This window comes from Panthera pardus, unplaced genomic scaffold (assembly GCF_024362965.1).
Source record: "Panthera pardus isolate Hobbes unplaced genomic scaffold, ASM2436296v1 HiC_scaffold_18, whole genome shotgun sequence".
NCBI classification, from domain to species: domain Eukaryota; kingdom Metazoa; phylum Chordata; class Mammalia; order Carnivora; family Felidae; genus Panthera; species Panthera pardus.
The window spans coordinates 7333654-7357337 of record NW_026526743.1 but is presented as its reverse complement, the minus strand read 5'-3'; the positions used below and the strand labels follow the sequence as shown (position 1 = coordinate 7357337).

The 23684-nt window shown below is 48.0% G+C and overlaps 1 protein-coding gene across 2 annotated transcripts; it reads left to right on the top strand.

Annotated features, from left to right (window-relative positions):
- The first annotated feature begins 866 nt into the window (after positions 1–866).
- On the top strand, positions 867–22971 carry CACNG6 (calcium voltage-gated channel auxiliary subunit gamma 6). Of its 2 annotated transcripts, none has more exons than XM_019436791.2 (4): positions 867–1682; positions 6331–6405; positions 8425–8562; positions 17984–18696. In XM_019436791.2, exons 1-4 carry the CDS (start codon positions 1346–1348, stop codon positions 18220–18222), a joined length of 789 nt encoding a protein of 262 aa, XP_019292336.1. In that variant the 5' UTR covers positions 867–1345; the 3' UTR covers positions 18223–18696. The 2 variants fall into 2 exon arrangements, with proteins under 2 accessions (XP_019292336.1, XP_053761778.1); XM_053905803.1 differs by lacking the exon at positions 17984–18696 and adding an exon at positions 22806–22971 and having other exon boundaries at positions 1280–1682.
- The last annotated feature ends 713 nt before the right edge of the window (positions 22972–23684 follow it).

The window sequence follows — 23684 nt, the reverse complement described above, 5'->3', positions numbered from 1 at the left end:
TGGCAACAGGCGCTGGGCGACAGGTGTGGGTGTTATTTACGGGTCGAGCCTGAAATAGCCCGGGAGGGCGAGGGGGTGGGTGGCTGGGGCCGAGGCCGGAGCGAGCGCAGCGGCGCGTCCGGGCCGAGCAGGCGGTGGCGTGCAGGACAGGCCGGCTGGGAGGCGGCGCGGAGCTGGGGCCGGCGCGGCGCGGAGGCAGGAGAGCGAGACGGGGCCCTGCCCGGGAGCCCGGGGCGGGAGGCCTGAGGGGGGCGGCGGGCCTGGAGCTGAGCCTGGAGCGGTCCTGGCCCCGCCGGCCCTGGGAGCCCGGGGGAGGGGGAGCCGAGTGATCCCGAAGGGACGCCGAGTCCCTTCCGGGTCCCCGTGGTCCTTTGAACCCCGGGGGGTTGCGTCCCTGTTTCCTGAGCCGCTGTGGGGGACCACAGCCCCTCCTCCTGACCCGGATTGGGACCCCAGGTCCCCCTCCTGAGCCCCGGGGGCGTCCCCCAGCCCCCTTCTCCGGACCCCATTATGTCTCTGAGCCAGCAGTCCCCTGTCTGAGACCCAGGGAGACTTTCTCTGACCTCTCTTCCCCGAATGGCCGGGGAGACACCCACTCCCTTCTCCTGGTTTCCAGGAGGTCGCCCGCCCCTTCTCTGAAGCCCAGCCGGCACTCTACAGCCCCCTTCTGTGAATGTTGGGGAGGGGCGTCCTACTGCCTTTCTGAGACCCAGAAGGAGTTCTGACCTGTTCTGAACCGCAGTGGGGACCCAACTTCTCCCTCCCCAGACCCTGAGCCCCAGAGAAACCAGGAGGCATCTCCTCTCCAATACATAGAGGGCCTCGGCAACCCTCCCTGGGTACCCCAATCTCTGAGCCTTAGTGGGGTGCTCAGAGCCCGTCCCCCAGGACACCCAGTTTCCTGGAGATTCCTCCCAGTGGGGACCCAGAGCAGCCCCTCAAAGGCTCAGCTAGTACTCAGTTCTCCTTTCTCCCGGGCCCTCAGGTGCCCCTCCTGGATACCCAGCTTCTAGCTCTGGGCCTTGGGGGTACCTTGCTTTTCTCTTCTTGGTCCCACGCTCCTCCCCGAGTTTCTGTGGGCTCCCTGGGGCCTCCCCTGAACTTAGAGGGTTCCTGGGCCAGAAGATCTATTTTCTCTTCCAAGCTCCAGAGGCGACCTCCACTGCCCCACTGGAGATTCCAGGGGAAGATCCCGATCTTCCTTTCTCAGAATCCAGTGGAAAGTGAGCCCCTCACTTCCTTCAGCACCCCACTTGTTCCAACCGCCCCCCCTCCCCCGCCCCGGGCCACCGGGCCATCCTCAGGACTCTGCCTCCTTTGCACCTGCTCGGCTACGGCCCCGAGGATGATGATGTGGTCCAACTTTTTCATGCAAGAGGAGGACCGGCGGCGGCGGGAGGCGGCAGGCCGGCGGCGGGCTCTCGGGCAGCACCAGTCCCGGCTGACGCCGGAGCGGGAGGGAAAGATCAAGCTGGGACTCCTGCTGAGCGCGGTGGGCGCCACGCTGGCCGTGCTGGCCGTGGGCACCGAGTTCTGGGTGGAGCTCAACACCTACAAGGCCAATGGCAGCGCGGTGTGCGACGCTGTCCACCTGGGGCTCTGGAAGATGTGCACCAAGCGACTGTGGCAGGCGGACGTGCCCGCGGGCAGAGACACCTGTGGCCCCGCGGAGCTGCCCGGAGGTGAGAGGCCACGCCCCCGGGCCGGGGATTGTTCCCGGAGACAGCGAGAGTGGGCGGAGTCAGGGAAACCCGAGCCCCAAGGAGGGAGCAGCCCAAGCCTACACCAACCTGTGCTCCCCGAGTAACCTTTGCTCCAGGCACCAACTGCGTGTGCTGGGGGGCGGTAGTTGGGGGCTGGGGGGGGGGGTGGGAGAGAAAGTCTGTACGTGCAGACTAGTCTGTGTACCGGCCATCCTGTCCACCCCCCTCCCCAGCAGCCTGTCCGCAGCTACATCCTGTACCCCCAGACTAGTCTGTACCCTAAAACTCGCCCAAACCCTTAGACCAGCCTGTGCCCCTAGAGAGAGAGAGAGAGTTTGGGCTCCCGGGGTCAGCTTGCTTTTCCCACATTGGAGACAGGCCGCACTCCTATCCCGTGGGCCCCGGGGAGACAGATCACCTTAATGCCAACCCCAAAATGGAATCTGTGCTGGACCCCCACGGCCGATACTGGGAAACACAGCTCTCACCGAACACCCCTCAACACCCTCCCCCCCCCCCCCCCCCCCCGGGAGACCTCGTGCTTCTGGGAGATGTGCTTTTCCATTTCCTGGTCCTGTCACCTGCAGATGCCCAGACCTGACCCTCCAGCCCTTCTTATTTTCTCTTCCAGACACCCCACACCCCTCACGGTCCCGCAGAATGGCCTTTCATCCGTGGCAATGCCACACAGCTCTCCCATACCCCTTGCTCTCCCGGACAGGACATGCCATGCCGTTTACGTACACCATTGGGACATCCTATACCCCCTGGGAACGGGAATGGGCTCTTGCACCACACGTACTGACCCAAGGAAACTATCTGACACCCCTCACGGTCCATGTAGGATGTCCCAGGCTTGATCACCCATGTGAGATCTCCAAACAGTGTCCTATAACCTCAGTGCCTCCCACAGAAGATCTCCTATCCCTCTGGGCTCCAATGGGATTTCCCCCCTCACTTATCCACGCATGCTATCTTCCACCCATAGGGTCCAAAATAGGACATCCCAAACCCTTGATAGCAGAGTGGGATACCCCCACCCCTCGTCATGTGAGGTACCCACACACTCAACGTCCAGATTCAACACCTCACTTCTGCAGATGGGCTAATTTTTTGCCCCTCACGGCCTCAAGCAGGAAGTTCCCAAACTTTTGCAAAATGGGGTGCCCTGGCAATAATATGCTTATGTAATATGCTTCGATGCTTACGTAGCACCCAGGCTCTGTTTGAAGTACGTCATGTGCGTTAACTCGTTAATCCTCATATCCTCCTAGCAACCTTATGAATAGTTACCATCATCCTCATTTTAACGTTTTTGTGTTTTTTTTTTAATTTATTTTTGAGACAGAGAGAGACAGAGCATGAATGGGGGAGGGGCAGAGAGAGAGAGGGAGACACAGAATCGGAAGCAGGCTCCAGGCTCTGAGCCAGGCATCTGAGCCATGGGACCTTTTATTTATTACTTATTTAGTTATTTATCTATTTTTATTTATTTTTATTTATTCATTTATTTTCAGTGTTTATTAATATTTTGAGAGAGACAGAGTGTGAGTTGGGGGAGGGCAGAGAGAGAGGGAGACACAGAATCGGAAGCAGGCTCCAGGCTCTGAGCTGTCAGCACAGAGCCCGACGCCGCGGGGCTCGAACTCACGGACCGCAAGATCGTGACCTGAGCCGAAGTCGGCCGCTTAACCGACTGAGCCACCCAGGCGCCCCATGGGACCTTTTATTTATTACTTATTTAGTTATTTATCTATTTTTATTTATTTATTTTTATTTATTTATTCATTTATTTTCAGTGTTTATTAATATTTTGAGAGAGACAGAGTGCGAGTTGGGGGAGGGCAGAGAGAGAGGGAGACACAGAATTCAAAGCAGGCTCCAGGCTCTGAGCCATCAGCCCAGAGCCCGACGCGGGGCTCGAACTCACAGACTGTGAGATCGTGACCTGAGCCGAAGTCGGACGCTTAACCGACTGAGCCACCCAGGCGCCCCTCCATCATCCTCATTTTAGAGAAACCAAACATGAGGAGTAAGGAATGGAAGTGGTTCCATCTATGCACCAGGCTAGTCATATGGGATTTGAACCTGGCTGTCCCTGTTCTTCACAATTGCACTATATCTCATCCCAGGAGTCCATAAAGATGCCCCAAAGGTCCTCGCTGCCCTATAAGGGATGCCCCCCCAACCCCACTCCATAAGACAGGACTCCTCATATCCTTTGATGTCCCCCTGTTGGTCAGAGAGGACTTCAGCCTCCTCACAAGACCATCTCATCATCCCACAGTCCTGACCCTCCAGAGGGGACCGTCCAAAAGTTCACAACTTCTGTTTTCTCAGAAATATCCCACACATTGCCCTGTCCATCAAAGGACACCCTTAATTCCCTTGGCTACAAGTGGGGGGACGGTGTGTGTGGCCCACCCTACTCTTTTCCAAATGGCATATGCCATCTGGAGTCTGAGACAAGATGTCCTAAATCACCAGTAGCCATGATGGGAGGCCAGACACCCCACGCTCTCTCAGAAAGGTGGACCACACCTTCTTACTCTCTAGATGGGACTTCACGCTTCCCTCATGGATGAAGACCATGTGTCCCCCACTGACTGCTACCAATAGCATCATCAGCCCTGCTGCAAGAGGTATCCTTTCCTCCTTGTTGCTGCAGGATTGCTGATGCTGTGGGGTAAGGACTCCCGTCCCACTGCTCCTGATAGAACACGTTCTGCCCTTCTCCTTCCCTCAGAGGGCAGGTGCAGTGTCCCACTGCCTCACCTGACTGAGGACTTTATTTCTTGTCCCTCTACATCTTTCTTTGAACTGGAAGGTTCCTTTCTGCTTCTCTAGCCCACCTGGCTCGTCTTCTTGTACTTGTCTTATTGTCTACCTCTCTTCCTCCCCCTTCCTGTGCCTTAGTTTCCCCATCCGTAGCATGAGAACATGGGACTAGAGGAATTTTGTGGGAAGTTCCAGCTTTCAAATGCAGTTTATATTTTTTCTTTTTTTCAAAAAAAAATTTTTTAACGTTTATTTATTTTTGAGACAGAGAGAGGCAGAGCATGAACGAGGGAGGGTCAGAGAGAGAGAGGGAGACACAGAGTCTGAAACAGGCTCCAGGCTCTGAGCTGTCAGCACAGAGCCCAATGCGGGGCTTGAACTCACGAACCCCGAGATCATGACCTGAGCCGAAGTCGGACGCTTAACTGACTGAGCCACCCAGGCGCCCCTCAAATGCAGTTTAGAGAGCGCCCCAGCCTTTTTGTTTTTTTTTTTTTTTTAAGTTTAGGTTTATCTGGGACCTCAAAGATGGGCAAACTTTACTCTTTCATTTACATCACAAAATCATCGCCAGCCTTCTCTTGCTTTATTTTACAGTATTATCCCCCCCCCCATTTCTTTCTATCTCTTTAATGTGTTTGATATGTATCCATCAGTATATATATATTTTTAAATATATGAAATTTATTGTCAAATTGGTTTCCATACATCAGTATATATTTTAAGTTGGAAACTATACAGTGTTATTTTACATCTGTATGTGTTTTAATTTACATAAATGATATCGCGCTGTGGATTGTCCCCGTTTGTGATTTACTTATTTATCTATCTATTTGCTCGACGCTATTTCTCGGATCTCCCCACTTTGCTTTCTGCTCTCGTAGTTCATGGCTACTGCATGCTGCAGAGATTTGCACAGAGGACATCTGCCCCATTTTCTTGATCCCCCTGAGATGGACACTTAGGTTGATTCTGACTCCCTGTTCTTACAAACAGTGCTGCTACAATCATCCACACATATGTTCCTGCCTGTAGTGTTTCTCTGGATGTAGACCCAGAAACGAAATTGTTGGGTTATAGGGTATAAACGTACCTCGTTTCATAAAGGATGTCAGAGTGCTTTCCAGAAAGACATTAGTGCCAGTTTCTGGTCCCCAGCTGTTTCCTCTTATTCTTCCAGTGCTTGATATTATCCTTTTAATATTTGCCAATCTAATTGATCTAAAGTGCCCTCTCCCTGCTGATCTAAGTTGCATTTCTGTGATCCCTGGTGAGGTGAAGCATCTCTTCATATACTTGTGAGTCATTCAGACTTCTTCTTCTGTGAATTGACTATTCCTGTCCTTTGCCCATTTATCAATTGGGTTTCCTCTCTTTTCTTGCTGGTCTCCAGGTGTTCTTTGTGTGTTCTAGTTAGAAACCCTCTCTGGGATGAGAATCTCCTCTGAGTCTGTTAGCCTTCTGTTCCCTCTATCTTCGTGTCCTTTGTTGAATAAAGTGATCATCCGTTTCTAATCCCACTTGACCCCTCAACAAACCCATCTGATGAAGCCAGGAAAGAGACTATTATCTCATTTTACAGAGAAAGATTCAGAGGCTGCAGAGAGGTCAACAGCCTTCACAAGGCCACAGATCTGGACCTCTAGGCTCCAGACTGGAATCCCAGCTCCTGTATAGCTGGATGACGGCAGGCGGGTTTTGTTTCTCTGAGCATCGTTCTCTCCTGTGTATATCAGGGATGCTGATATCCTATTTTTAGGCTGCTGTGAGCTCTGTTAAATGCCCAGCCCTGAGCTTACGCCAGCAATGTCTGTATCATCACCTCTCTTTTTCTCTCCTGCTCCCACAGAAGCAAACTGCACCTATTTTAAATTCTTTACCACGGGGGAAAATGCACACATCTTCCAGAGAACTACAAAGAAAGGTGAGAACCACCCTGCGGTGGGGTGGTGGGGTGGTGGGAGGGGTACGCGGACCATGCCGGAAGAGTTCCTGATAGCATGGTCTTCCTCTCTGCTCTGCCCTGGGGTGGCAGGAGGGGATAGGGGAGGTCCCATCTTTGGGGGAAAGAGGTTCTCCAGAGCCCTGTGCCTGATGCTCCTACCCCAGCTCCACCTTTGTCATGTGCTGTGTGACTTTGGGACAGTCACAGCCCCTTTCTGGGACTTTCTTAAAGATGTCCACCTGCCACATGCTAAGCAGAGTGCTGAGTGTTTCATTGATAATAACTCCAGTCCTTGCCATGACCCTGCAGGGAGGCGGCTTCATCTTGTGGATGAAAAAACGATAGTCCAGAAAATGGTTACATTTACTTTTTCCAGAAGGGGCAGAGGCAGAGGCAGAATCAGTCCCAAATAATCCTGACTCCAAAGCAATGCTCTCCTGTAGAATCTTCCGTGAGATGGAAATACTCTGTACCTGTGCTGACCGATGTGGTAGCCACTGGCCCCATGTGGCTGCTGGGCGCATGTGGCTGGTGTGATGCAGAGACTAAGTTTTTAAAATTTCGTTTCAATTTGGGGCACCTGGGTGGCTCAGTCAGTTGAGCGTCCAACTCTTTTTTTTTTTTAATTTTTTTTTTAACGTTTATCCATCTTTGAGACAGAGAGAGACAGAGCATGAATGGGGGAGGGGCAGAGAGAGAGGGAGACACAGAATCGGAAGCAGGCTCCAGGCTCCAAGCTATCAGCCCAGAGCCGGACGTGGGGCTCGAACTCACGGACCGTGAGATCGTGACCTGAGCCGAAGTCGGACGCTCAACCGACTGAGCCACCCAGGTGCCCCGAGCGTCCAACTCTTGATTTCGGCTCAGGTCATGATCCCAGGATTGTAGGATTGAGCCCTGCATCAGGCTCTGCGCTGACAGCTCGGAGCCTGGAGTCTGCTTCGGATTCTGTGTCTCCCTCTCTTTCTGCCCTGCCCCCACTCGTGCTCTGTCTCTCCCTCTCTCTCCCTCAAAAACAAGTAAGCATTAAAAGAAAAAAAGACTATACCCTTTCTTGGGAGCCTGGGTGGCTCAGTCGTTTAAGTGTCCGACTCGTGGTTTTATCTCAGGTCACGATCTCACAGTTCACGAGTTCGAGCCCTGCAGCAGGTTCTCTGCTGTCAGCACAGGTTTTACCCTTTCTGCTATAGCCACAGTCTCTCCGTCACCCCAGTACCTCAGTGTCCATCCACACCAGTAAAGAGATTGTGGTCATGTCATGACTCCTATCCAGCCTCTGTAAGGGTTTAATGAGATGATACAGCTGAAACGTACAGTGTGATGCCTGGCACATAGGAGGCCCTCAGTCAACAGTGGTTCCCACCCTCCCTGCTCCTTTCTGTCTTGTCTTTGTGCTAAGTGAGTTTGGGCAAGCCACTGTGCTTCTCTGGGATAGTGAATAATCACAGTGCACGTGTATAGCACAGCTCCTGTGTGCTAAGCACTGCACTGGGCACTTTTTATAAACTAATTCTAATCCGCACAACAGCCCAGTCAAATAGGGATTTCGATCCTGATTTTCTAGAGGAGGAAACTGGGGCTCAGAGAAGTTTGGTGACATTATTATAAGCTTCCAGCAAGGAAGTGGCTGTACAGAACTCAGACTTGGATCATTTCACTGTAACAAGCTACCTTCTCTGTTGTCACCCACATGCTCACTGCCTCAGTTTCCTCACCTGTAAACAAACAGTGACCAGATCCCAAGGAATAATTGGTAGTTCCCATTTCTTTCTAATCCTGACCGTGTCTCCTCTTTGCTTTGTGGCCTCAGGCAAATCACTGAGCCTCTCTGTGTCTTAGTTCCTTCAACAGTGTAAGTAAAATATTGGACTGAATGACGTACTTGAAAATTCTCTAGTTCTGAATCTTCCGTCTTCCTGGTTTTGGGTCTCTATAGGGGAGTCCTTCCCACTTCCTCCCTCCCATGTTCTCTACTTCTTCCCTTTACTCTCCTTGCAGAGGTGAATCTGGCAGCTGCCGTGATAGCAGTGGTAGGCTTGGCACTCATGGCCCTGGGGTGCCTCTGTATCATCATGGTGCTCAGCAAAGGTGCAGAGTTCCTACTCCGAGTTGGAGCCATCTGCTTTGGCCTCTCAGGTGAGGGCTGGGAGCCTGGAGACTGAGGGAATTGCATGCTGGGAGGTTGGATCTCCAAGAGCTCTTGCATGCTAGGAGGTAGGGTGTCCAAGCACTGTTGCATGGTGGGAGTTTGGAACTCTAGGTAATGTTGTATGCAGGGAGGTAGAGTGTCCAAGCCCTGTTGCATGCTGGGAGTTTGAATCTCCAGGGCACTGTTGCATGCTGAGAGTTGAGGGAAACCCACTGGCTGTAGTACTCTCAAAAATGGGAGAATTCCAAGCTTTATTGTTGCCTAGAGATTAAAGTGTCTCCAAACACTATTTTAAATTTGGACCAAGGGTTTCTGAGAATTGTTGCCTGCTTGGAGATAGAGTCCACAAACACAGTTGTACCATGGGGATTGGAGGAATCTTAAGGGCTATAGAGGTCTCAAAGAATGGAAAATTCTAAGCCCTGCTGTCCCCAGAGGGGTCTCCAATTTGAACCCAGAGGTCTTCAATTGCTGTTGCATGCTGGGAAGTTGGAGGCCATCTCCAGGCACTGTTGCTTGCTGGGAGGTTAGAGGACATCTCCAAGCACTGATGCATGCTGGGAAGTTGGAGGACAACTCTAAGCACTGTTGCATGCTGGGAAGCACCAGGACTGTAGTAGGCTCAATGTGAGAGTTCTAAGTGCTATTATTGGCTGGGAATTGGAAAGTCTTCAAATACTCTTTTAGCTTTGGAACTTAGGTCTTCAATGAATGTTGCATTCTTGGAGCTGATGGTCAAAAAAAAAAATTCTACATCTTGTCAATGTAGTGCTCATTGGATCAGATGTTTGCTAAGGTAGATAGAAAGGTCACTAATTATATAAGCTTCATTTGTTCATCTGTGAATTTACTGAGCACTTACTATGTTCCATGCACTGTGCTAAGGGCTGGGTATATATGACTAACAAGACAGAGACAGTCTGCCCCTCACAGAGCCTAGCAGAGATAGACAGTAGCCAGTAATTACACATATAATGATGCAACTATAATTGTGATGAAAGTCATGATAAAGCATATTAGGGGTAGACACTGCAGTGAGGGTGTATCAGAGAAACTCAGAGAAAGTGGTATTTAAGCTGGTAATTGAAGGGTGAATAGGAATCATCCAAAGTGTGGTGGTGACAGTAGTGGTGACTATATTGATGATGTTGTATATTGTGGTGGTGGTGGTGACAATGTTGGTGGTGATGGTGATAGAATAGCGATTTGACAAGTTTGAGGAACAGAATGAAGGTCAGAGCATAAAGCAGGCAAAATCTGTCACAAATGGACATGGTAACCTTAACTAACAAGTGGGGTAGACTCTAGTACAAGATAAGGGAGAAATGATAAGTCTTCACGAACATGAACATATGAATGGAAAATAATAATGATCAATTTTTATTATTTTGTTCCCTTAGAGATCTTCCTAAATAAAGGGGAAAATTCAATCATCTCCTTTCCTTTCTTTCATTTATTCATTTTATTCATTGATACACACACAGACATATTACACACTTTTGTACATTTTTGTATATGTAATATTATCAGAATGTACAGGACAGAAAGGTGCCTTCCCTTAGGGAGATTACTGGTTAAGGACACCGAAATAACACAAATCATCCCACAATTACAAACTTCTAGGTGCTATAAAAGGAAAAGAAAAGTAGATTTCTGTGAGAGTGCATAATGAGAGCACCTGATTTAAAGCAGAGAGTTAGTGAGGGCCTCCCTGAGTAACCAAGCTAGACAGAGTTTGGTGAATTTAAGGTCTTGAAGGAAAGCCAGTGTGGCTGGAGGAAGGAGAGTGAGGAGGAGACTGGGGTCAAAGATGGACCAGGAAATCAACAGGGAATCCAAACATCTAGGTTGGCGTCTAACTTCTGACAAGTTGTGTGATCTTGGGCAAATCTTTTATCTCTGAGCTCAAGTTCCCACATATCCATGAAGTCAGTCATCCAAGTATCCATTTGTCAAGTATCCCTCTATCCATCCATTCATCCCATCTATCCCCGTCCGTCCATCCATCCATCCTTTTATTCCATCTATCCATCTGTCCGTCCATCTATCCATCCGTCCGTCCATCCATCCATCCATCCATCGATTCATTAATTTCCTCCCACTCCCTTCTTCCTTTTCCATTCTCCTTTCTCTTTTATCTGTTTTCCGTCTATTCATCCATCCATCCGCCTGTCCATCCATCCATCCATTCATCCCATCTATCCATCCGTCCATCCATCCATCCACCCATCCATTGATTCATTAATTTCCTCCCACTTCCTTCTTCCTTTTCCATTCTCCTTTCTCTTTTATCTGTTTTCTGTCTATCCATCCATCTGTCCGTCCATCCATCCATCCATTCATCCCATTTATCCATCCGTCCGTCCATCCATCCATTGATTCATTAATTTCCTCCCATTCCCTTCTTCCTTTTCCATTCTCCTTTCTCTTTTACCTGTTTCCTTCTATTCATCCATCCAATTATTCAACAAGTATTTTTTTTTTTTTATCCAGTAGGTGCTCAATGCTGTGCTTGATACCACTGGGGATAGAATGATGAATAATATTAAGATGATCCCTGTTTTTGTAGAATTTATAGCATGGTAGGAATTTGGTTATTGAACTCATACTCATGTTATTCCAGGAGGTGCCATGAAAGTGAGGATATAAAAGTGTTTTATGGAAGTCTCAGGCATGAAATTTTTCTGCAAACTGTACAAGCAAGTGAGAGTGAGGGGGTGGATTTGATGCTGTAAGTATTTTGGCTATATTTGGTATCAGGCCCTGGACAGATTGAATTTTCAAGATCTCCTTAAATAAAGGGACATGTTCAGATTATATTGTTTCTCTCCATGAAATATATACATCAGGTATTGTTCATGTTTTAGAGATACAAGACAGACAAGTTTCCTGCTCTCATGGATTTATGATAGCGAGGGAGATAGCCATGGGACAAATAGACAATACTAATATAAATTAATATATGCTAATAATTACCAGCTGTGATAAATGCTACAAATGAAAATGAAAGAGTGTGGAGGAAAATCTGTAACAGGGAGATCTGATATAGACTTGAGTGGCAGTGCTTAAGGAGGGCTTCTCAGAAGTGCAATAGCAGTGATAGTAATAGTAATAGTAATAGTAATAGTAATAGTAATAGTAATAGCAATAGCAATAGCAATAGCAATAGCAGTAAATAGCAATAGAAATAGTAATAAAGAGTAATAGTAATAGTAATAAATAGCAATAGTGATAGTAATAAATAGTAATAGTAATAGTAATAAAGAGTAATAGTAATAGTGATAGTAATAAAGAGTAATAGTAATAAATAGTGATAGTAATAAATAGTAATGGTAATAAATAGTAATAGTAATAAATAGTAATAGTGATAGTAATAAATAGTAATAGTAATAGTGATAGTAATAAATAGTAATAGTGATAGTAATAGCAACAGTAGGGATGTGTAAGGCAGTACTCAGAGAAGGGTAAGCAGAAAATTATTCCAAGCAGCATAAAGGTCTCCAGGTTTGAAAGAATTTGGTGCATTTGTAGACTGAGAGAGGGGCGCCTGGGTGGCTCAGTCGGTTGAGTGACTGACTCTTGGTTTCAGCTCAGGTCATGATCCCAGAGTTGTGGGATCAAGCCCCGCATCTGGCTCCGTGCCAAGCATGGAGCCTGTTTCGGATTCACTCTCTTCTCTCTCAGCCCCTCCCCCGCTCTCTCTCTCTACAATAAAACATACAGACTGAAAGACGTTGCACTCCCCACTATTTTAGGGTGGGAAGAGCTGGGGAGATGAACACAAACAAGGAGGCAGGGGCCAGATCACGTAGGCCCTTCTAGGTCATACAAGGCATGTCAGGCTTGGTCGGGGAGGAAGTACAGAGGCGTGTCTAAGAGAAGAAGCTATGGAGTAGACCTGGCTTTAATCAAACCTGAGCTCCACCTCTCCAGGCTTTAATCTTCCCCTCTGTAAAGTGGGGATAATAATACGTACCTCATGAGGTCTAGTGGGAAGAGATGAGATGAGAGAGTGTTTGGTTAGATTCTTTTCACAAAGCCAAGGCTAAGAGTCTACTGACTACAGCCCATGGCCAAATCCTACCTGCCCTTTGCTTTGGGGTTAGTCGTAGTTTTAAACCATAAATCCTATTGTGGTTCCTACGTGATTCAAATCAGGTTCACAATCAATTACTACCACTAGAATAATGTGGCTCCCAGGTCTTATGTGGCCTGGCTCCTGGCTCCGTGGGACTTTGTCTCTTACCACCTGCTCCCTCTGTCCTGGTTTCATCGGCTTCTTTGCTGTTCCTCAGACACTTCAATCTCATCTCCCCCTCAGAGCATTTTGCACTGCTATCCCCTCAGCCTCCACTAGATCATCCCATGTCTCATCCCTTCCTGTCATTTAAGTCTCTGATCTGGTTGACCACTTAGGAGGCCCATTGCCTGCCGTGTCCCTACCTTGCCCCCCTTTCTTCTCTCATGGAATCGATCACTCCCTGAAATTACATACCTGTGTGTGTATTCCATTGCTCAGGCTGCCATAACAAAGTACCACAACCCCGGGAGGGTTAAAGAACAGAAATGTGTTGTCTCATGGATCTGGAGGCTGGAGGTCTGAGACCCAGACATGGGCAGAGTCAGTCTCCTCCGAGGCCTCTCCTTGGCTTGTAGACGGCTGTCTTCTCCCCGTGTCCTCAATCTGTGTATCTGTGTTCTCCTCTTCTTGTGGGGACACCACCATATTGCCCTCCATATTGGATTAAGGCCCTAGTGGCCTCATGTCTGTTTAATTATTACTTTAAAGACTCTGCCTTCGGGGCGCCTGGGTGGCAGTTGGTTAAGTGTCCGACAACTCTTGGTTTTGGCTCAGGTTGTGATCTCACAGTTCCTGAGTGAGAGCCCCCTGCATCTGTGAATTTGGGAGCCTGCTTGGGATTCTCTGTCTCCTGTTCTCTCTGCCCCTCCCCCCTCACACTCTCTCTCAAAACAAAAAAATAAACTTAAAAAAAATTCTATCTTCAAATATAGTCACATTTCAAGAAACTAGGGGGTCAGGACTCCAACAGCTGAACTTTTGGAGGCACAATTCAGTCCACAGCAATACATTTGCCCTATTATTGTCTAATTCTCCTTCTGGGATGGAGCTCCAAGAGGACAAGGCCTTTGTTAGTCTTTTTTTTTTTTTTTAATATTTACCTATTTTTGAAAGACAGAAACAGAGTGTGAGTGGGGGAGGGGCAGAGAGAGAGGGAGACACAGAATCTGAAGCAGGCTCCAGGCTCTGAGCTGTCAGCACAGAGCCCGACAGGAGGCTTGAACTCACAGACTGCGAGATCCTGACCTGAGCCGAAGTCAGACGCTCAACTGACTGAGCCACCCAGGTACCCCTGTTAGCCTTGTTTATATATTTTATAATGGGGGCTCAATTAAGATGTGTTGAATGAATCAATGAGGCATGAATTTGCAGAGGAATCAAGGGGACTGGAGAGTGTCTTGTCTGAATATTCTTCCACCTCTGGGTCCTCAAGCTGAGCTGCGTGGGGCCAAGGAGGCCTCAGAGGGGAGCTACTGACCCACAGATCACAGACGCCTGGCTACGTTCTCCAGGACCCCGATTAAAAACCATGGGGGGAACGAAGTACCAGGGAGTGGGGTGGGGGAAGAAGAGTCCGGGGTCTGAGAGAGGGGGTAGCTAGGACCCATGACTCATGGGCTATCAGATGGTCCTACAAGATCTGACCCCTGCCCACCTCTGCACGTCTATTCCCCACCACTCTCCCCTCCCCACTGTCTTTTCTCCAGCCACACTGACCTCTCTCTCCCCCAGACACACTGTACTCATTCAACCACCGGGCCTTTGCACAAGCCATTCCTTCCTCTTGCACCGGCCATCACTTAGTTTTGTGCTTGCTCCAGAACCTGGCTTCTGTTCATCCTCCAAGTCTTAGCTCAAATGGCTTTTCCTGGTGACATCATCTCAAAGTCTGTGCTCTGCTCCTGGATGTCACTCGCCTTCCCATCACCCTGTTCTATCTTTCCCGGCACACATCACTCTCTGAAATTATCTCGTCTTCTCATGTGTTTACTTTGGACGTTACAACCTGGCAGCCTGTAGCCAGCGATGACCCATAAATGGACTTTGGCGGGCAGGGCATAACGTTTCTCTGAGCCAATGTTTCAAGGTTGGGCAAATTCCCATAAAAAATAGTAATCATTTAAAAAATTCCAGCTAATCTTAAAAACTCAGAAGATCTGGCAATTTAAGTCCCCATTTCTGAAGGGTTGCAGTTGGCTGAAGCTGAGTTTTGGACTCTTTGTCTCCCCCCACCCCCACCAGCCACTGCACTCACCTGCTTTGTTGACTCCTGCTTTCTCATTGCCTCCTGCAGACATTTGAGTTTTGCAAGACTTGGTTTATTTGTTTACCGCCTGTCCCCTCCATCTAAAATACAAACTCCATGAGGTTAGGGTCTCTGTCTTGTACTTTCTTCTTTTCTTGTTGTTTGTTGTTGTTGTTGTTGTTGTTAATTTACATCCAAGTTAGCATAGAGTGCAACAATGATTTCTGGAGTAGATTCCTTAATGCCCCTTACCCACTTAGCCATCTCCCCTCACACACCCCCTCCAGTAACCCTCTGTTCTCTATATTTAAGAGTCTCTTATGTTTTGTCCCCCTCCCTGTTTTTATATTATTTTTGTTTCACTTCCTTTATGTTCTTCTGTTCTGTGTCTTAAAGTCCTCATATGAGTGAAGCCATATGATATTTGTCTTTCTTTGACTAATTTTGCTTAGCATAATACCCTCCAGTTCCATCCACATAGTTGTAAATGGCAAGATTTCATTCTTTTTGATTGCCCAGTAATAATCCATTGTATATATATACCACATCTTCTTTATCCATTCATCCATCGATGGACATTTGGGCTCTTTCCATACTTTGGCTATTGTTGATAGTGCTGCTGTCAACATTGGGATTCATGTGTCCCTTCAAAACAGCACACCTATATCCTGTGGATAAATGCCTAGTAGTGCAATTGATGGGCCCTAGGGTAGTTCTATTTTTAATTTTTTGAGGAACCTCCATACTGTTTTCCAGAGTGGCTGCACCAGTTTGCATTCCCACCAGCAGTGCAAAAGGGACTTTCTCTCTCTGCATCCTCGCCAACATCTGTCGTTGCCTGAGTTGTTAATGTTAGCCATTCTGACAGGTACAAGGTGGTATCTCATTGTGGTTTTGATCTGTATTTCCCTGATGATGAGTGACGTTGAGCGTTTTTTCATGTGTCGGTTAGCCATCTGGATGTCTTCTTTGGAGAAGTGTCTATTCATGTCTTTTGCCCATTTCTTCCCTGGATTATTTGTTTTTTGGGTGTGGAGTTTGATAAGTTCTCTATAGATTTTGGATACTAACCCTTTATCTAATATGTCATTTGCAAATATCTTCTCCCATTCTGTCGGTTGCCTTTCAGTTTTGCTGGTTGTTTCCTTCGCTGTGCAGAAGCTTTTTATTTTGACGAGGTCCCAGTAGTTCCTTTTTGCTTTTGTTTCCCTTGCGTCCAGACACGTGTTGAGTAAGAAGTTGCTGTGGCCATGATCAAAGAGGTTTTGGCCTGCTTTCTCCTTGAGGATGTTGATGGCTTCCTGTCTTACATTTAGGTCTTTCATCCATTTTGAATTTGTTTTTGTGTATGGTGTAAGAAAGTGGTCCAGCTTCGTTCTTCTGCATGTCGCTGTCCAGTTTTCCCAGCACCACTTGCTGAAGAGACTGTCTCTATTCCATTGGATATTCTTTCCTGCTTTGTCAAAGATTAGTTGGCCATACGTTTGTGGGTCCATTTCTGGGTTCTCTATTCTGTTCCATTGATCTGAGAGTCTGTTTTTGTGTCATGTTTTTTTTTTTTTAAATCAAATTTCATTGCAACTTAACTTGACTGCCTTTCCTTTTGTGATTCATCATCTTTATTGGGGTATGGTTGATGAGCTTTATTGGGGTATGAATGGTGAGTAGAAATTGTAGATCTTTAAGGTGTACAACTTGGGGTTTTGATATACATGCACGTCATGAAGTGATCACCACAGTTAAACTAGTTAACAACATGCATCACCTCACGTGGCCACCTTGGTGTGTGTGGTGAGAAAACCGAGGCTCTCATCTTGTAACATGTGTGATACAGTATTGCTAACTATAGTCACCCTGCTGCACATGAAATCCCCACCACTCTTTGTTGTCTTGCGTAATTGAGTTCTGTACCTTTGCCCCACATCTTCCCCTTTCCCCTCCCCCGCCAGCCCTTGGCAACCACCTTCTGTTCTGTGCTTCCATGGTGAGTTCAACTATTCCAGATTTTACTATCACTCTTTCCAAAAGCCTTACTTTTTTAAAAGTAAACTCCATGTCCAACATGAGGCTTGAAATCATGACCCAGCGATCAAGAGTCGCATTCTCTACCCACCAAACCAGCCAGGTGCCCCTTTTATTTTTTCAAACAATTTCTTTAATGTAGTCTTTAATTGATTTTCATGTTTTTGATTTTGGACTTTGATTTTTTTTTTTTTTTTGAGAGAGAGAGAGTGAGCAGGAGTGAGGGGCGGAGAGAGAGAGAGAATCTTAAGCAGGCTCTACACTCAGCTTGGAGCCTGACACAAGGCTCGATCCCACGACGCTGGAATCATGACCTGAGCTGAAATCAAGAGTTGGATGCTCAACCAATTAAGCCACCCAGGCACCCCTGCTTTTTCCTTTTTAAAATTTTTTTAATGTTTATTTTTGAGAGAGAGAGACAGAGCGTGAGCGGGGAAAGGGCAGAGAGAGAGAGAGAGAGAGAGAGAGAGAGAGAGAGAGACAGACAGAATCTGAAGCAGCTCCAGGCTCCGAGCCATCAGCACAGAGCCGGACACGGGGCTCGAACCCATGAACCGTGAGATCATGACCTGAGCCCAAGTCAGCCGCCCGACCGAGCCACCCAGGCGCCCCCACATTTTTCTTTTTTAAAGCGCTAAAACACACATAAGATAAAATTTACCATTTCAACTGTTTTGTGCTCAGTTCTGTGGCACTAAGCACATTCACCATCCATCTCCAGAGCCTTTTCACTTTCGTGTTTCCCCAAGCACAACTCTGTCCCCATCAAACAGCAGCCCCCACCCCCCATCCCGTTCCCCCAGCCCCTCAGCTTCTGGTGACCACTACTCTCCCTTCTGCCTCTGTCTGTGTTGTGTTCCTTCTTTATCTCCAGCTTCCAGACTCGTGCTATAGGGTTGGTGTTTAGTAAGTAGCTGTCGAAGGAATTAGGTGGGGTGGTGCTGAGGGCCCCCCAGGTTTCCTGTTTGAACGAGCATGAGATGGGGTGTGCTGGGGAGACGCTCAGACCCAGGTCGGGGTCCCCGGGGGCCTGAGCGCCATGCCTGTCCTCTCCCCACAGGCCTGCTGCTCCTGGTCAGCCTGGAGGTGTTCCGGCATTCTGTCCAAGCCCTGCTGCAAAGAGTCAGCCCTGAGCCTCCCCCAGCCCCAGCCCTGGCCTACGAATACTCCTGGTCCCTGGGCTGTGGGATGGGGGCCAGCCTGGTCCTCCTGCTGGCCAGTGGCTGCTTCCTCCTGCTCACCTTGCCTCCGGGGCCCTGGGGCTCACTCTGCCCCAAGCTGGGGCACAGGGCCACCTAGAGCCAGCACTGTGCCTTCTCTAACTCCTTCCTTTTCTTCTTCTTATCCCTCAAAGTCTTTCCCCTTGTCCTGGAGAAACTGTGTTCTGCCTGCTGTGGGGCACACGTTGTTTGCACAAACCTCCCTCTCCTGCCTCATGTTTTCCCTCTGTGAATATGTTCTTCTCGGTGGCCGAATTGGGATGCATGGGGTACGATGGAGAGAGGGCTTTTACAAACGAGGGTCCCCAGGGAAGGCTTGCAGGGGGACCTGATGGGGTAACTGGGGAGTAGGGTGGGAGGGATGAGGTCAGGGGGTCTTAGGACGGACTTGGACCGATTCATTTCCCAGATCTGGATGTATTCACTTGTGGGAGAGGCATCTTCCAACTAATTTGAACCTTGGGGAAACAGGGGAGGGGGAGGGGAAATCGCTGGGTCTGGCCTCGCTGTGGTCTGGTTTGGGATTAAAGGTTTGGAAATTTAAGAGCTTTGATTTGGAGTCTGTTTGGATATGGTTGTGTGTTCCGGGGTGGCGAAGAGTGACCCCTTGTGCTCTCCAGAAACCTACTTAGCAGCCCCGAAGTCATATGTCAACAAACCCACAGAGTGACCAGAAAACTCAGCAGCTTAGAGCACACACATCGTGGGTTGAACTGCATCCCACCCAGACGCCTCTGCTGGGATCCCGACCCCCAGGATCTCAGGGTCTGTACAGAGGTACCCAGGTGAAAGCAAGGTCATCAGGGTGGACTCTCCTCCAGTATGACTGGAGTCCTTGTAAGGAGGGGAGGACGCAGACAGGCGCCGAGGGAAGAAACAGAGGCCCTCAGCTGCCTGTGAACCGAGGAGAGAGCCGGGAACAGATTCTCCCTCACGGTCCTCAGAAGGAGACAACCCCGAGACTCCCTGACCCTGGACTCCCTGCCTCCAGAACCCGGAGACAGTACACAGTGTCCTTCAGGCCACCGGTCTGGTCTGTGGTGCTTTGTTAGGGCAGCCCCAGCGGGCTGGACAGATTCTAGTGCCTGGAAACGGTGTGACACACGGGGCTCTGGGACGGGGCCAGGGACAGGCAGGGGGCTTTGGAGGTGCCTGACAGAAGAGCCGCCCTGGGCTCCAGGAGACGGTTGGTGGGGACACGCATCCCCAGGGCTCAGAAGGAGGCAGGGAGAGTTGCAGGGACAGTGGCTGTGTTCTCAGGGAACGCTGTCATCACTGTGCACTAGAAAGCTGGTAGGAACCAGAACAGCACCAGCTGATGCTACAGAGAACCAAGACCCACGTCCAGGGCTCCAGCGCTCAGGCCCAAGGACCGGCCTCGCACCTTGGGAAGACCAGGTGTGTATTTCAACTCCACAGTCACAGCTGGAGGGGGTTCCCGGGAGGCGCAGTCGGGTGGGCGTCTGACTTCCACTCAGGTCATGATCTCACTGTTGGTGAGTTCGAGCCCCACCTGGAGCTCTCTGCTGTCAGTGCAGAGCCTGCTTGGGGTCCTCTGTCCCCCTGCCCCCCACCTCTCTGCCCCTCCTCCCCTCTCAAAAATAAATGAGTATTTAAAAAAAGAGAAAGTTGCCTTTCTGTAGACGCAGCCAAAAAAAAAAAAAAAGAAAGAAAGAAAATCGTGGCTTGAGTGCATTCTTTGGTTTCACAGGAATAGCTGAAGCTCGTCTGTTACCTCTCAAAGGCCAAAGTCTCTTAAACTTAAAAATGTTTGAAATAGGATCACCTGGCTGGCTCAGCTGGTACAGCAAACTCTTGATCTTGAGGTCTTGAGTTCAAGCCCCACGTTGGGTGTAGAGATTACTTGACAAATAAAATCTTAAAAAAAAATTACAATAGAGAAAATGTGCTGATTTATGAATACAAATGTGCTAACATCATGAGTTTGATTTCTTAAATGTTATATTTACAACTTAAAGATAATTACACATATCATATATAATATTTTATATACTAATAATATATAGTGTGTGATTATAGTTAATTGGTTACTATATTAATAATATGGATATTTAATATGTTGATATGTTATCTTAACATTTTCTATGTTTAGTTACATATTATAAATACAATTATAGGGGCACCTGGGTGGCTCCATTGGTTAAGCATCCAACTTCGGCTCAGGTCATGATCTCGCAGTTCATGAGTTCAAGCCCTGCGAGCTGTCTGTGCTGACGGCTCAGAGCCTGGAGCCTGTTTTGTGTTCTGTGTGTCTCTCTCTCTTTCTGGCTCTCCCCTGCTTGCACTCTGTCTCTCGTTCTCAAAAATAAACATTAAAAATATTTTTTAAATAAATACAATTAAGTAACTATATAGCCATATAGCATCATTATATATTATAGTAATCATTACATAAATATGATTTATATTAATAGCCTATCATGGTTTATTTATTTTTTTTATTTATTTAAAAAAAAATTTTTTTTTAACGTTTATTTATTTTTGAGACAGAGAGAGACAGAGCATGAACGGGGGAGGGTCAGAGAGAGGGAGACACAGAATCTGAAACAGGCTCCAGGCTCTGAGCCGTCAGCACAGAGCCCGACGCGGGGCTCGAACTCACGGACCGCAAGATCGTGACCCGAGCCGAAGTCGGCCGCTTAACCGACCGAGCCACCCAGGCGCCCCTATCATGGTTTTTTTAAATATAATTTTTTATTTATTCATTTTTTTAAATTTTAATGTTTATTTATTTTTGAGAGAGACAGACAAAACATGAGTGGAGGAGGAGCAGAGAGAGAGGGAGACACAGAATCCGAAGCAGGCTCCAGGCTCTGAGCCATCGGCACAGAGCCAGGCATGGGGCTCAAACTCGTGAACTGCCAGATCATGACTTGGACCGAAGTCAGAGGCTCAACTGACTGAGCCACCCAGGTGCCCCTTTGTTTTCGTTTTTTTTTTTTTTTTAAGTTTGTTTATTTATTTTGAGAGATAGAGAAAGAGAGCAGGGGAGGGACAGAAAGAAAAGAGAGAGATAATTCCAAGGCGGTTCCACACTGTTGGAGCAGAGCCCAATGTGGGGCTCGAACCATATCATGGCGTGAGCCAAAATCCTGAGCCGAAATCAAGAGTCGGACACTCAACCAACTGAGCCACCCAGGCGCCCAGTAGCCTCTCATGTTATATGACTATAGCATTCATAACGTTACATATATGAAACATAACATACAATATAATCTATTGTAGTGTATCCGTACGATATTTATAATATAACATGTAAGTTAATATTTGTATGATACGACATGTTATATAATTACAAACTGTCCCAGGGTTCCCAGCAGCCTCCTTGCTGAGGATGCTGTTGGGGAAGAGATGGGGAGGTGGGTTCACGGCCTTGGACAGGTGGCGGGAGCGTGGGGCAGGGGCTGGTGGGGAAACCCTGGCTCCACCTTACACAGCCCGAGCAATTTTTCGCCACTTCTTCATCCCTTACAGGAGCTCCTCGTGTGCTACCCCTACAGCCGCTGCCAGGAGTAATGCTGTCCTAATCCCTGCAGAGCCCTGGAGGACAACCTGGCACGGGGTCATGACTCGATCAGCCCTGCTGTTATTATTTATCGAGTGGCACTTTGGGCTCAGCATACAGTAGAGAGCAAAAAAGGGACCCCCAGGGAGCTGACAGTCTGGTGAGGGAAACAGATATTAATCACATAATCACAGTAATGGACGTGTAATTATAAACTCCGGTCAGAGCCAGGGAAGGGGATCAGCAACACGTTTGTTTTTTTTCCTTCTTGACTTTGAGCCCAGCCGGCTTGGGGATGCCCTGAGAGCTGTCTGCCTCAGGGGAGAGTCCTCTGGTCTTGGGAATGGCTCTTTGTGCAGCAAGGCCTTCACTCTGCACCTTCTTTGCCACCTGCAGTCTGGTGGACTCCTCGGAGGTGGGGGAAGGGAGCGGAGACCCAGCAAAGACCAGTAACTGGAAACACATCATGATACGGGACCAGTTATTGAAGCATTAACTTGCATCACTTCACCTTCTATATATTTATAAATTTTTTTAACATTTATTCATCTTTGAGAGAGAGAGAGAGAGAGAGAGAGACTGAGTGAGCAGGGGAAGAGCAGAGAGAGAGGGAGACACAGAATCCGAAGCAGGCTCCAGGCTCTGAGCTGTCAGCACAGAGCCCGACGCGGGGCTCGAACCCACAAACTGTGAGATCATGATCCAAGCTGAAGTCAGACAGTTAACCACCTGGGCACCCAGGCGCCCCATCATTTATTTTTATTTATTTTTATTTTTATTTTTTTAAATATTTATTTCTGAGACAGAGAGAGACAGATCATGAGCAGGGGAGGGGCAGAGAGGGAGGGAGACACAGAATCCGAAGCAGGCTCCAGGCTCTGAGTTGTCAGCACAGAGCCCCATGCAGGGCTCAAACTCATGAACTACGAGATCATGACCTGAGTTGAAGTCAGACACTTAACTGACTGAGCCACCCAGGCACCCCAAATCCTTCCCTTTTCCTTATAGTTTTGCAAACTATAATTCTATTCTTTAAAGAAAGTTGTTTCATTTTGCTTATGTTTGAACTTCATGAAAATGCAGTCTAACCATGTAAATTTTTCTGTGTAATATTTGTCTTTTTATTTTTTTTAAAGCCCGAAGAAGAAGATTCAAACTCATGGCCAGAGGGACAGATAAGACCCACAGACGTATTTGTTTAGACGTCATGATATTTACAAAGTTGTTTACTTATTTAATCGAGGTAAAATTCACACAATGTAAACTTAACCATTAACCATTTTTTTTCTTTAAGATTTTATTTTTGGGGAGCGTGGGTGGCTCGGTCGGTTAAGCATCCGAATCTTGGTTTTGGCTCAGGTTATAATCTCATGGTTCGTGAGTTCGAGCTCCACATCAGGCTCTACACTGACATTGTGGAGACTGCTTGGGATTCTCTCTCTCTCTCTCTCTCTCTCTCTCTGTCCCTCCCCGGCTCACTCTCTCCGTCTTTCTCAAAATAAATTAACTAATTAAAAAAAATTTTTTTAAGATTTTATTTTTAAGTAATCTCTGCACCCAACGTGGGGCTCCAACTCATACCCCCCAGATGAAGGGTCGCATGCTTCACCAAATGAGCCAGCCAGGCGCCCCAACCATTAACCATTTTTAAGCAAACCACCCAGCAGAAGTTAGTACATTCCCAACGTTGTTACGAGATGTCTTATGCCCCAGAAGGAAACCCTGGCCTCACCGAACACCTACTCTCCATTTCCTCCTACCCCTAGTCCCTGAGAGCCCCTTGTCTACTTTCTGTCTCTGTGGATTGACCAATGCTGGATGTTTCCTATAACTGAAAACAGGTGTTGCAACAAAGACCTGTCCATGAACATTGTGGCAGCACTATCCACTGGAGCCCAGAGAGGTCTATGTGGTGTCAGAGGAGGGCACAGCGCAGAATCTGAGGGTATCAGCTCTAAACCTTCACTGTCTACTCAAGGAAAAACAAGGAACCCTCTAGTGTGAGACGTAAAAAA